At 48.2% G+C, this 12,984-nt stretch overlaps 1 protein-coding gene across 1 annotated transcript in view; it reads right to left on the bottom strand.

Moving 5' to 3' along the window:
• Positions 1-129: 129 nt before the first annotated feature.
• The window catches only part of LOC144130404 (papilin-like), a 28,717-nt gene continuing 15,862 nt past the window's right edge, over positions 130-12,984 (bottom strand). Inside the window, exons 7-8 of the mRNA XM_077664330.1 lie at positions 6,922-7,101; positions 130-230 (exon numbers count right to left, since the gene is read on the bottom strand). Of these exons, the coding sequence (XP_077520456.1) occupies positions 196-230; positions 6,922-7,101 (215 nt within the window). The 3' untranslated portion in view covers positions 130-195. The remainder of the gene's footprint in view (positions 231-6,921; positions 7,102-12,984) is intronic.

The raw sequence follows: 12,984 nt of genomic DNA, 5'->3' as shown, positions 1-12,984 counted from the left end.
AGACCTTTGTTTGTAGCGAGTAATTTAACGCCAGGAAAATAAAGGAGTTGGCAAGCAAATTCATGATTTAATACGATGTTCATACTACTATTCATGGCTTTGGCACAATCGTCCACTGCTGGTGGTGTCGTTAATTTTATTCGCTGAAGAGAATTCTGGAAACGTTACGGGCGTTGAAAGTTTGAGCCCTTCACGTCATGTTGTCTGCGTGCATCTGAGTCTGTCCATGCCTGAAAAGACAATAAGAAAGCGGTATTAGCAGCCGCTTTTTTTTTTTTTTGGGGGGGGGGAACAGGCTTGCATTCTGCCAAAAATGTTCGCATTTATGTAACAAACGACAAGAGTATTCCATCGTTTATGCCTTATTTTTAATAGAGTGTGTGGGGTAAGTACGACGTAAACGTCATTTTCTCAGCTCCTAACAAAGTACGTAGGGTGGGAGCGCTCGTTTAAAGAAATATTGTAGGATCAAGAACAAAGAATGCTTGTAACAAAAAAATGTTAAACTAAGTTGCTTGCTTGTAATATTGGACGTTTGTTCCTTGTACTGTAGGAGTACCTTACCCGATTCCTTCATCGTGTGGCCTCATACACAGGCCAGACAGGCCGGCGTATTATTGTAAGCCTCATGGAACACTTCATTTACTTGAAAAAGAAATCCGGGAACAGGCTGAACATTGTTTTAGGTGTAAGTGTAGAATATTGGACGTTTGTTCCTTGTACTGTAGGAGTACCTTACCCGATTCCTTCATCGTGCGGCCTCATACACAGGCCAGACAGGCCAGCGTATTATTGTAAGCCTCATGGAACACTTCATTTACTTGAAAAAGAAATCCGGGAACAGGCTGAACATTGTTTTAGGTGTAAGTGTAGACCGTTCTAAGTTGGCGAAGAAGTTGGCAATGATCGGCACACCATAGAGAATTTTTCACTGGTCGCAGTGTTCACAAACGTAGACACGAAAAAAAGCGAAACGGATGCAAAGTAGAATCAACGGAAACCAACCAGCCCAATTTCTTCCATCATTTACTATAGAAAAGTTGCAAAGACCTTTATATAAACAGAGCGGGTGTGCCATCCATGGCCTTATCGTCCAAGGAGTTGAAGCTGTTCGGTAGAGGATAGCGACCCGCGATAATAATCCACGTGTGCACTAGCGTTTTGGTTTTGGCAAATTCAGTCTGTCGCAGTCGGGTTCGAACCCGGGAACTGATCCAGGGTTCCCCGGTTCAAACCCGACCGCGGCGGCTGTTTTTTTATGGAGGAAAAACGCTAAGGCGCCCGTGTGCTGTGCGATGTCAGTGCACGTTAAAGATCCCCAGGTGGTCTAAATTATTCCGGAGCCCTCCACTACGTCACCTCTTTCTTCTTTCACTCTCTCTTTTATCCCTTCCCTTACGGCGCGGTTCAGGTGTCCGCCGATATATGAGACAGATACTGCGCCATTTCCTTTCCTCCAAATCCAATTATTATTATTATTATTATTATTATTATTATTATTATTATTATTATTATTATTATTATCATTATTATTATTATTATTATTATTATTATTATTATTATTATTATTATTATTATTATTATTATTATTATTATTATTATTATTATTATTATTATTATTATTATTATTATTATTATTATTATTATTATTATTATTATTATTATTATTATTATTGTGTTGCAAAAAAATTTTGTCCATCGCACGGATAAACGGCATCCAACAGACTGCACCTTGAGAATGACAACGCGCATGTGTACATGCTTGAGGTTTGGCTATCAAATGATACATATTTTGTTTCAATATGCGCAGTTTTTACTTTCAAGTTCAGCGACGATTTGTCCATTCTTTCTGTGTCCAGTCACTTGTAGCCGTGTACTTAAATATGGACATCTTGAATACCTAATATTTATGAGGCTAATTCAAGTTTTCAAATTCCCATTTTACATTCGTATGCCTTAAATTTATCAGGCATCAGACTCTTGTGAACCACTGAGCCAGCTGCTCTGCCAACTTTTCTGACGTCTAATAGATTGCTCTTGCCGTTGCTGGTTATAGCACATTCGTGTTTAATTCAACCTCAGAAGTCGCTATGAATAAAAAAACACAATAGAGCTTCTTCCCCTTCCAGAGGAAACAAGTTCTAGCAAAAGGTATCTATCGCGACCTTTTGCAAGTCCGAAGTTAAGGAGGGTGCATTTGGCACAGATTGCTACAGTCCGCATAAATGTACGTGTATGCACGGATAATAAGTAGCCTCGGTGCTGCGAAATCTGCTTCATGAGCACACTGATTAAAGACGATTGAATGACTGATCGCGTACTGAATTATTACATGTCAAAGCAACACCAAAAGCTATAGTAGTGTTCTATAGCAGAGAGCTCCGGAACAATTCATTAACTTGCTCCGAAATACCAGTACAACGGGATTATTTGAATTTCGCGTCCATTAAAATGTAACAGCTAGACGGGTATCGAGCCAGAGAACTGGTGGTCGTCGTATCAAGTTGAAAAGTAGTCAAGCATTGTGGCAAACGCCACATCAATTGCGTGGCGGTAGCTGGCTTTCTCTTAACCCATGCCTTGAATATCATAACACGGTAGGCAAGGAAGCACCATCGGGGGCAAAAGTTACAGACCGCCCCTCCAAGTTCCGACCCGTGCCACTTTGCGTGAGGGCGCCACCTGACAAAACACTTCTGGTGTGGAGACCGGCGCAGTGGTCCCGTTTCCACACCAAAATTGCTTTGTCAGGTGGCGCCCTCACGCAAAGTGGCACGGGTCGGAACTTGGAGGGGCGGTCTGTAACTTTTGCCCCGGACGATGCACTAAGAAAAGATGACGTCTCTTTAATGTGGCAGTGTTCTGTAAGATGAAGCCGGCTTCCACTAAACTGAAGTGTTTTTTTCCAAATATTTTTTCCAGCGTAAGAGCAGTTTGTGATGCCTGTAGCCTTTTAGTATCACAGCACCGGCTATCTTAATTCGCTTTTCCACGGATGACGTCTAATGACGGAACCCACTTAACGCGCGGTCCAGATACCAATTTCTCCATAGAACTAACCGGCTTCTTAGTGCTGTCTCCTCCAACGCCACACAGTTCGCCACAGGCATTGAGATGGGAAACGATTCCTCTCGAGGCTAACAATAGCATCCGAATCCATCAATGGTGGCACCGAAGAACTGAGATGCGCTGCCAGCATGCGCAACGTATCCCTGGAGCGCAGAGCGAAAGCAGTTCGCAAACAGCAAAGAAGAAAGAAGAAAATAAGTCTCATACTTTGCGCTCTCCATCTTGTCTAGTGATAGTTTACGGTGCCTCACCCTCTTTCGCAATGAGCGCAACCACTTGAACGCCCGTGTGGACCCGGTCTGCATCTACAGATGGAACACTCTCAATACCGACCACTCCCTGGTCACCTTGGGAGGTAAACAGACGGTAGCGCCGCCTATGAGATGGACAGACAGCTTGGTTCCTCCCACTTATATGCGTGTGCACTGAGCACTCAACAGTTCGTCTCAGTACTGCAGGTGGCGTGACAGTCTCCTAACGTCCAAATTTTGGTCCCGCGCCGCGGTGGCTCAGTGGTTAGGGCGCTCGACTACTGATCCGGAGTTCCCGGGTTCGAACCCGACCGCGGCGGCTGCGTTTTTATGGAGGAAAAACGCCAAGGCGCCCGTGTGCTGTGCGATGTCAGTGCACGTTTAAGATCCCCAGGTGGTCGAAATTATTCCGGAGCCCTCCACTACGGCACCTCTCTTCCTTTCTTCTTTCACTCCCTCCTTTATCCCTTCCCTAACGGCGCGGTTCAGGTGTCCAACGATATATGAGACAGATACTGCGCCATTTCCTTTCGCCCCCAAAACCAAACCAGCAGCAGGAGACCTGTAGGGTTTTCGGTCACGACACGCAGTGACATTGATGCTGATACCGCTTGCCCGAAGACAGGTCTACATACAGCCAAAGCTACAAAAATAAAGGACGGGAAAGAGACGAACAACAATGTTCCTATCAGTTAATCGGCGAGTTATCCTGACGACTTGTATATGATACGACAACGTCTGCCTAGAATACTCGCTTTTAAATCTGCATTGCTGCAACACACTGCCCCAAGGCTACGCTGGCTCGCCATGGCACAGTGTTCAAACTGCAATGCAGTCGCTATCGCTACGGCAGAACGAAGGCTAGACCCATAAAAATATAAAACACGCTAAAAGCGAACGCGTACCCTGAGATTTCCCCGTGTCTAGATCACAACCCGATACCCGCATGCGCCGAAGTCATGGGCTTCGCGCGAGCACAGTATGCTTCACGTGATCCCCGGGGAAAAAAAAAGAAAAATAAAAGAACCGTACCAAGGCTAGCAGAGAGGTACGGGACCAGGTACAAGGACAAGGTGCACTCGGAGGCACGTAGCGAGAGATACGTAGGAGCACGGCGCTGACGCGCGGTGCATTTTTATGTTACGGTGAGTGCTTTAGTTGCAGGAGTAGGATTTCAACAGTCCAGTTTTCTAACTTCACCGAGTGTTTGCTACCACGATGCAGGTTCGAAGTACAGCTTGGAAACCCAAGTGAACTTGAAAGAAGGAAAAAGAGTTCGTAAAGAAGCTCGCACGTGCTTGGTTTCGTCTCGTCGTCCCGACAGCAACAACAAAAAAAGGAAAAGGTGAAGCTCCTTTTAGCAACCTGTTCGGTGCGCGGTGCAGAACGCATTCAGAGAGCAGTCCGATAAACTACACTGTGCTAGAGACGCAAGAAAAGCAAGTTCAATGGCCGCTGAAGCTTACCGCCGCTGAAATCACCGATTAACAACAGAATAACCAATACAGACTGCGGTCCTACAAAATGGCCAGTATGGCAGGCGTTAAATTCGCAAGCATCCCACTGACAACAAACTGACACTAGCGTAGAGAAAGTATATAATAATTGAATTACGGTTCTATTTTCCTCCGATACATTTCGCAAATTTTTCCAAGCTCAGTCGCCCACCTCACTCCCCTCGCCACTGCAGTCGCGAAAAACGGTCTGTAGTCGACAGAATACAACGCACAGGAATGGAAATAATAGTTAACTACACAGGCCCAGGCAGGAGTCGCGACCTTTAACGCTTTAAAGAGCTTTGTAGACAATTATGTATATTGCCGACTCGTAGCTTTTCCTCAAAGAGTATTCTACCCAGCATTGATTTCTTCGTTACAGGCTAATTTGGCATCCTTCGTATTTGAAATAAAGTACTTTGCACGCCAGCTTGCGAACGCAGCCAGTAATACTTCTCCAAACAGTGAGCGCGGCAGCACGTCCTTGAAAAAGAAAAGGATTTCACAATCCCTAGAGTATTAATTTCCCAAATCCTGGTATTTTAATAGTGGAAAATTCAAGCGCTGCAAGAACAACGACACGGAGGGGGACAAAGCACTACTCTCAACTAAAGCTTTTTTTTTATTCAGAGGCAGCAATGTATGCAAAAAACAAACAATAATAGCCCCAGCAAGTCACGCGCCGTGTGCTAAAGCGCTGAGTAGCGCTGTGTCCCCCTCTGTGTCGTTGTTCTTGAAGCGCTTGAATTTGCTTCTATGAACGTGTACCAACTCGCTCAATTTTCTGCCATGTTGGTACTTTAATATTAGTTTCCGATTATTTTAACAGTTCGTAAGACATTTTTTCACATGCGTCTAAAAATTAACCATTGACATATTTCGTTGGAACGTTAACGAATTGGCCTTCTTGAGACCTGGGTTTCCTTTTAAGGCGAAAAATTTACATTTTGACATGAAATCATTAACACGAATCTGGAGACACCGTTAGACACCGTAAATACAGGTCCAGATAAAAAAAGCTGAGCGTCATTCTGATGTGCATATCATTATCACCATCATCTGCTCGCATATTTGCGCTAGTTCGTTTACCCACGCCGCCCACGTAAAGGCACGTGATCAACTGGCATAAAGAAGCTCGTCTCTCAAACAAAAGAAAAATGCCCATGTTGTACTCTCGTATTGTTGTTCTTGGTTTCTTGTGTGTGCTTGTTCTGGGTGCCTTATTTCCTCCACCGAGAAATCGTGCGAGGCTTGTTATTCCTTGCATATTCAAACCAAGCGGGAAAGAAACCATTCTAGCTGTTGGTGGTGGTGGTAGTGGTTTTATTAAAAATAATAGTAAAAAGGAAGGAAAAGATTTTTGCTAGCCCCGGCATTTGCCATCGATACTGAAGCACCTGAGCTGGGGCAGCGGAAATAAAGGACAGCAGTGAATCACTTTTGGCATTCAATGGTAGTTCGATCCCGGCCGCGGCGGTCGAATTTCGGTGGAGGCAAAATTCTAGAGGCCCGTGTACTGTGCGATGTCAGTGCACGTTAACGAACCCCAGGAGGTCGAAATTTCCGGAGCCCTTCACTACGGCGTCTCTCATAGCCTGAGTCGCTTTGGGACGTTAAACCCCCATAAACCAAACCATTCAAGGCGTCCTAACCTACCTCATTCTCAACACCGTTAACATTCAATTTCCCCTCATACTGTTCGCGTTACATCGATAACACGGTTTCAAAGAAAAGAAATTCAGTGCTATTTTCCCAAGGACGAATACACGACACGTATGACGGGATGGGCGCTGATTTCAACTGAATTTTCATTATCACGAAAACAGCGCGAAAAGAACTCGAGTACGAAAAGAAATGAAGAAGTGTTATTTCGTGCTTTTCTCATGATAATGGTTTGTTACCAACTCGGCCAACTCGCTCAACTTATCCAACTGAATTTCCTTTCTTTGAAACCTTGGTGAACGAACCAGCTCAGAAACACGTGTTTTTACACTGGTAAAAATTGCAGCTGAGCGGAAGAGTGACTGCGTTTCAGGACAAAAGACACCCGGCGAGTGACGCGAGTGCGTCACTGCTGCGAGGTGAGAGCAGCAGCAGCAGCTCACTCTTGAGGGGAAAGTGTGTGGCGCAGGTCTCGAGCGTCCGGTAGCGATTGCGGCCCTTGAGGCAGACGCCGCGATGGGCGAGGCACTGCTTGGTGCTGTTGTCGAAGTAGAACCGGTAGCGAAGGTCGGCCGACAGGCACTGACCTTCTCTCGGGGGCGCCAAGCAGTGCTCGCTGTTGCCTGCAGAGAGCCAAAGCGTCCAGTCTGACGTCTGTTGCCACACGTGTAAAACAAGCACGCCCCCTCAGCACGGCCCACAGTCGTTCTTATGCAGCATTTACGTCTTGCTGGACATGGTGTTTCATAAATAAGGAGATGAAACGAAGGCAGTTGGCTTTGGTACGCCCTGAAGAATAAATGTGTTTTTGCCGTGGTTATAAAATAGAGTTTGTTAGAAGAAGGGAAGCCGCACGAACGTAGCGGCATCATCTATCTCCTTCACACCCAATAATTGTGGACAAAAGCGTTTTTGAACGCGCAAAAGTTTGTGAGCGGGATTTTTTTCATATATTGAAAGGTTTCACTATAGAAAACACTATACTCGCAGATCTTCCGGCGCCAGGCTTCGTTTTTTTGCTATTAAAGTTTCTGCTATCGTCAAAAGCGTTCCGCATTGGTTTTCTATGGTAGTCTTAACTGCTCGATGCAAGCGATGGAAACAACATAAAAGAAAGATTTTGCTAGATGTTGGAAGAATGGACCATTACCTTCAATGTTTCTATACCAGTAACTTACAGTTTTCCAATATTCACAATTTTTGTCCAAGAATGTTGATTATGATTCGCCAGTGCTGCACAAGAAGCTGCCGTCATTAATTCTCGTCGATTCTATTCTATAAATTATCATATAACAGTACTAGAGAACCAAGACGACTAAAGGTAAAGCGTCGCTGAGCAGCATCGGCCTTAATGAAGTACAGGCCAAAAATCGCACTTATCCAGGAATCTCAGAACGAACACTCAGGCAAAAGCGTCTGGCTATTTTCAGTTCAGGTCATTGGCTTACTCGCGTCGCTGTGAAAATGAGTGTGGACATTTTGTAAGAAAAGAGACACTTAAGGCTCATGATTTGCTTAGTGCGCCCTTTCATTACACTGTGATGACCCCCATAATGCGCAGGTCCACACGGGACGGAGAGGCAAAGAGACACCGTATGGCTCAGTTTAAACAAACAGGTATATTCAATAATTACACATGATTAAGGTTATACATCAGAGGCTGGGGCGTCCGAGCTTACGTGCCGACGACTTCATGGGGGCGATGGAGTGGCTCCGGAGTTGGGCTCGAGCGGTTGCTGGCAGAAGCTGCACGCCGTCGGGCTTCGGCGCTGAAGGCCCTCTTCGCTAACGATGTCGTCCTGAGCGTGTATGCAGTAGAATTTCAATAGTCGTCCGTTTCTTCGAGGATGGTTCACAAACCCTTCCTCTAGTGTCGTTCGGCTTGGAAGATGAACAGGAGGCGAGCTTGTAGATGATGACAGCAGAGCATAATTTTACAACAGAACGAACTTTGCACTACTTTACTCATCGACCGGGCAGGTTAGTGCCTAAGTAGCATCACATTACATGCTAAGCATGGAGCCCCAGCTCAGACTGGACTGCATCCGTTTACATGTGCTTTTAAGCACTTGATTAACAAAGGACTAAGGGCGGTCATTTCCAGTGGCCCGCCCAAAGCATCAATTCTCCAATCCAAAATAACATGCGAGATGGGGACCACCCCTTTGGGTTGGGCTTAGCCTCGAACCCAGAGTCTGTTAACAATACAAACTAAATAAACAACAAAAACGCCACCACTCTCTCTCAAGTGAGAGTATACACAGGCTCTCTCTTCGGAGCTAATTCACTATCGCCTGTCTTTCCACATTCTTGGCGAGTACTGCCTGTCCGCCATGACAGGTGTCCGTCGCGGCCCTTCTGGGAAGCTGTGGGTGCCTTCCCGGCGATAGCCCACGACAAAGGGGGGGGGGGGGGGGGAGGGAAAGAATGTCGTCTTCGCGGTTTCGCATAGCGTCGGCTGTGGTACGGCGCGCTCTGGCCCGCTGACAGCTCCCTTGTCCTGGAATGTAACCGGAAATTGGGGAGGATAAAGCCTGTTTCCCCGGGGCGGCGGCGGGACCGGTTTTTCTGGTCGTCACTCAAAGAGCATGGCTGGGTAATTGATGATGCCGCTGTCACGGGTCTCCGTCTACGCCGCGCCGTCGAACGTGGATCCTCGTAGCACACACGGAATGTCACACTCGCTCACCCTCCAGAAGAATGTTCTCCGAACATTTGAGTCCACGCAGCTCCCCTTGTCTTTCTGAATCGCCTCGCACAGTGCGTCCGACAAAACACTTTTCGCTGCACTCAACACCACTGCACAACACCATATGCCTCCGCTGTCAATACTGGCGTCTCCAGGGGCAGCACTGATCTTCTTTTACAGATAAACATGAAACTCAGCACCCAAGCCTCTCCTTTCTAGTCCAAACTGGACGAAATAAATTTACCACAGTTACAAAGGAGCTCCCACTTCTAGCACGATCACGGCACAGACAAAAATATAGATAACGAAAGGAAGTAGGGCAGGTTCTGCATGCGCTCCGCATGCTCTCCTGTGCAGGTGTTACTTAATGACAGAAAGGTTTAACTACCAACTCCGATAACTTAACACATAAGCACATAGCAATGTTATGAGCTGCGGCATTACAAAATTCTAACCAGTTCACAACTCCGCTCTGTTTACGCCATTAGTCCGACTTAGCTTTCCGATTTCGCAGCGGATATCGGCCTTCATGAGTCATACTAAGTAAGTCTGTGCCCCTTTGTCTGCTTTAGGACTCGCGAGGGCTCGTGGCAGGAGCCTCTCCTGGCGTTATCTGCGCGGCAACCTCGCGCGCTTCTTCTTCTAGCAATGCATGAAGTAAATCCGGTGGCATTCCGGCCGTCACCTCGGGCGCCTGCCGAACAAATGCAGGAGAGGGCGTTTCTTGCGAACTATCTGCGCGCTCCGCTTCACTTCTGTCCCCATCAAAATCCGCGCTTTCCCTTTCCTCATTTCGTGAATACTGAACCGGTGCCGACTTGAGGCGATTTGCGTGTATCCTTATCAAACGCCGGTTCACGTCTCGGACTCTGAAGTTTACCGGAGAAAGCTTCTCGACAACCTCGCACGGTCCTCTCCACTTCGTCTGGAACTTACGAGCTAGCCCAATCTGCCTTTGGCAGTTTTCAATGTACACGCTGTCCCCCACATCAAACGGCGCGTCTCTAGCACTGCGATCGTGCACCTCCTTCCTGCGCTTCGCCGCTTTCTTTAAGGACTCCTTTGCGATGTCCCTCGCCACTTGCAAGCGCGATTCTAGCTCAACCTTATAGTCGTCCAGTGAAGCGTATGGGACACGACGGGGGCCCTCTGGCACTTCACTAGGCTGGTCCGGGTCTCGGCCGTAGAGAAGAAAGAATGGCGATTCGCCCGTGCTCTCGTGTGCTGCGGAATTGTAGGCAAACATTGCATACGGGAGCCACAAGTCCCAGTCCCGCTGGTCGCGCGAAACAAAATGCGACAGGAACCCGGCCACGGTTTGGTTCAGTCGCTCCACCGCGCCGTTGCAAGCCGGATGGTACGGTGTTGTCTGCTTCTTAGCGATCTTAAGCAGCTCGCAAACTCTCCTCATTAGCTGCGACACGAAGTTCGTTCCCCGATCTGTCAAGAGTTGCCTCGGGGGTCCATGTCGGAGCACGATCTGTTCGACAAATGCTCTTGCAACCGTGTCTGCCTTCTGATCTGGGAGTGCTACCGCTTCCGCGTATTTTGAAAGGTGGTCGACAAATACTAAAATGTACTTGTTTCCGGAAGTGGTCGTGGGCAATGGGCCCATTATGTCCATACCTGTCCGCTCGAAGGGAGCCGAAACCTCAGGGAACGGCTGAATTGGAGCTGGTCTTCGTCCCTTGGGTGTTTTTCTTTCGAGACAGGAATGACACTTCGCACAGTAGTCTCTAACATCCTGTCGCATGCCACTCCAAAAGTACAAACGCTCCACACACCTGCGTGTCTTCGCTACGCCAAAATGACCGGCGCATGGCGCATCGTGAAACGCGCGAAGAACCCTTTCTGTCCACGACCGAGGTATGACGACTCTCTCCCAAGCGGTTTTCTCTGGTCTCCCTTTCCTGGTTGGCCTCGTGCGCCGACACAGGGTGCCGTCTTTGTCAATGAAATAACCTAGCTGTTCGGGATGAGACGGTGCGCCCTCTAAGCTTTCGATTATTCGCTTCAGGTCAGGATCTTTGCACTGCTCTGTGCGTAATTCGGCGGGGTCGACTACGGGGACAAACTCTTCTATAGCTGCCACGGCAGCTGTGCGGCTGAGTGCATCAGCATTCTGATGTGTCTTTCCTGACTTGTGCTCAACTTCAAAGCAGTATTCCTGCAGGTGTAGATTCCATCTAGCGAGTCGCGAGCTAGGGTCCCTGACACTCATCACCCATTTCAGAGGATGGCAGTCTGTGACTAGCTTGAATTTGCGGCCGTAAAGGTAGCATCTGAAGGGCTTTACTGCCCAGACAACGGCGAGGCACTCCCTTTCCGTAGCTCCGTACTTTTGCTCTGTGGGGCTCAACTGTCGGCTAGCAAAAGCAACGGGATGTTCTTTGCCCTCGATAACCTGAGATAGCACGGCACCAACTGCGAACTTTAACGCATCTGTGGCCATAACGAAGGGCAAACTAAAATCCGGGTGGCGTAACAGCGGTGCACTCATTAGCTTCCTTTTCAGGGCCCCAAAAGCATTCTCCGCGTTTTCGTCCCAACGAAAGGCGACATTTTTGGCTGTTAAGGCGGTGAGCGGCTTAGCGAGCTTGGCGAACTCCTCTATGTGCCTTCGGTAGTAACCGATCAGGCCGAGAAACTGCCGGACCTGGCGGACGCTAGTCGGGGATGGAAAATCCGAGACACACCTTAGTTTCTCAGGGTCCGGTCGCACGCCGTCAGCTGAAACAACGTGCCCGAGGTATTTCACCTCGTTTTTGAGGAATTGGCACTTAGAGGGCTTCAGTTTGAGACCCGCTGCTCTTAGTCGCACCAAAACCTGCTCAATATCGCGCAAATGGTTATCAAAACTGCCACTGTATATGATAATGTCATCCATATACACGAAGCACAGCCTCCCCAGAAGACCTGCCAGGATAACATCAGCGGTTCTCTGCCAGACAGCAGGGCTGTTGGCCAGACCCATCGGCATTCTTTTCCATTCATAGTGCCCTGAGGGCGTGTTGAATGCCGTTTTCTCGGCATCTGCCGGATCCATTGCTATCTGCCAGAATCCCGCCGCCATGTCCACTACCGTGAAGTACCTGGCAGAGCCCAGCTGAGAAAGCGTCTCCTGTATATTGGGGATGGGGTATGGATCGATGCGAGTTACGGCATTTAGTTTGCGGTAGTCCACTACCAATCGATACGAGCCATCTGGCTTTTCCACCAATAGTGCTGGTGCTCCCCAGGGTGACTTTGAGTGTTCGACAATGCCGCGATCAATCAGGTCCTGCACCTGCCGCTCCATCTCCTCACGTTGGGAGTAAGGAATCCTGTACGCACGCTGGTAAACGGGCGATGAAGTGCCGGTTTCTATCCTGTGCTTTATAACGCCACAGCAGCCCAAATCCAGGTTGGACGCGGCGAATACCTCCGAGTAGTCGTTCAGCAAACCAGCCAGAGCCTCCCTCTCCCTGGATTTTACGTGAGAAAGATCGAACGACACCTTTGGAGCAGCCGAAGGACTAGCATGCTCTACAGTTGCGAGTACCGTATCGGTGGGCTCACGTTGCTCTATCGCAGAGGTGAAGAAAGCCAATGTTTTGTTCTTGGGAAGGCTCAGTGGCTGCTGGCTACAGTTAACCACCCGTAGGGGCACTCTGTGGGCGTCATTAACTGTCACGAGGCACGCGGCTGCCTTCAGGCCATTGCTGAGAGAGTCGACCGGCTCAAGCACTCCCACGGCGCCGCTCTCTACATCTGAAGGCACAAACGCGTACAAAATGTGCTCCGACCAAGGAAGGACGACCGCCTCCTCGACCAGCCG

The sequence above is a fragment of the Amblyomma americanum genome, chromosome 4, assembly GCF_052857255.1.
Source record: "Amblyomma americanum isolate KBUSLIRL-KWMA chromosome 4, ASM5285725v1, whole genome shotgun sequence".
NCBI lineage: Eukaryota > Metazoa > Arthropoda > Arachnida > Ixodida > Ixodidae > Amblyomma > Amblyomma americanum.
This window is presented reverse-complemented; position numbering and strand designations above follow the sequence as displayed.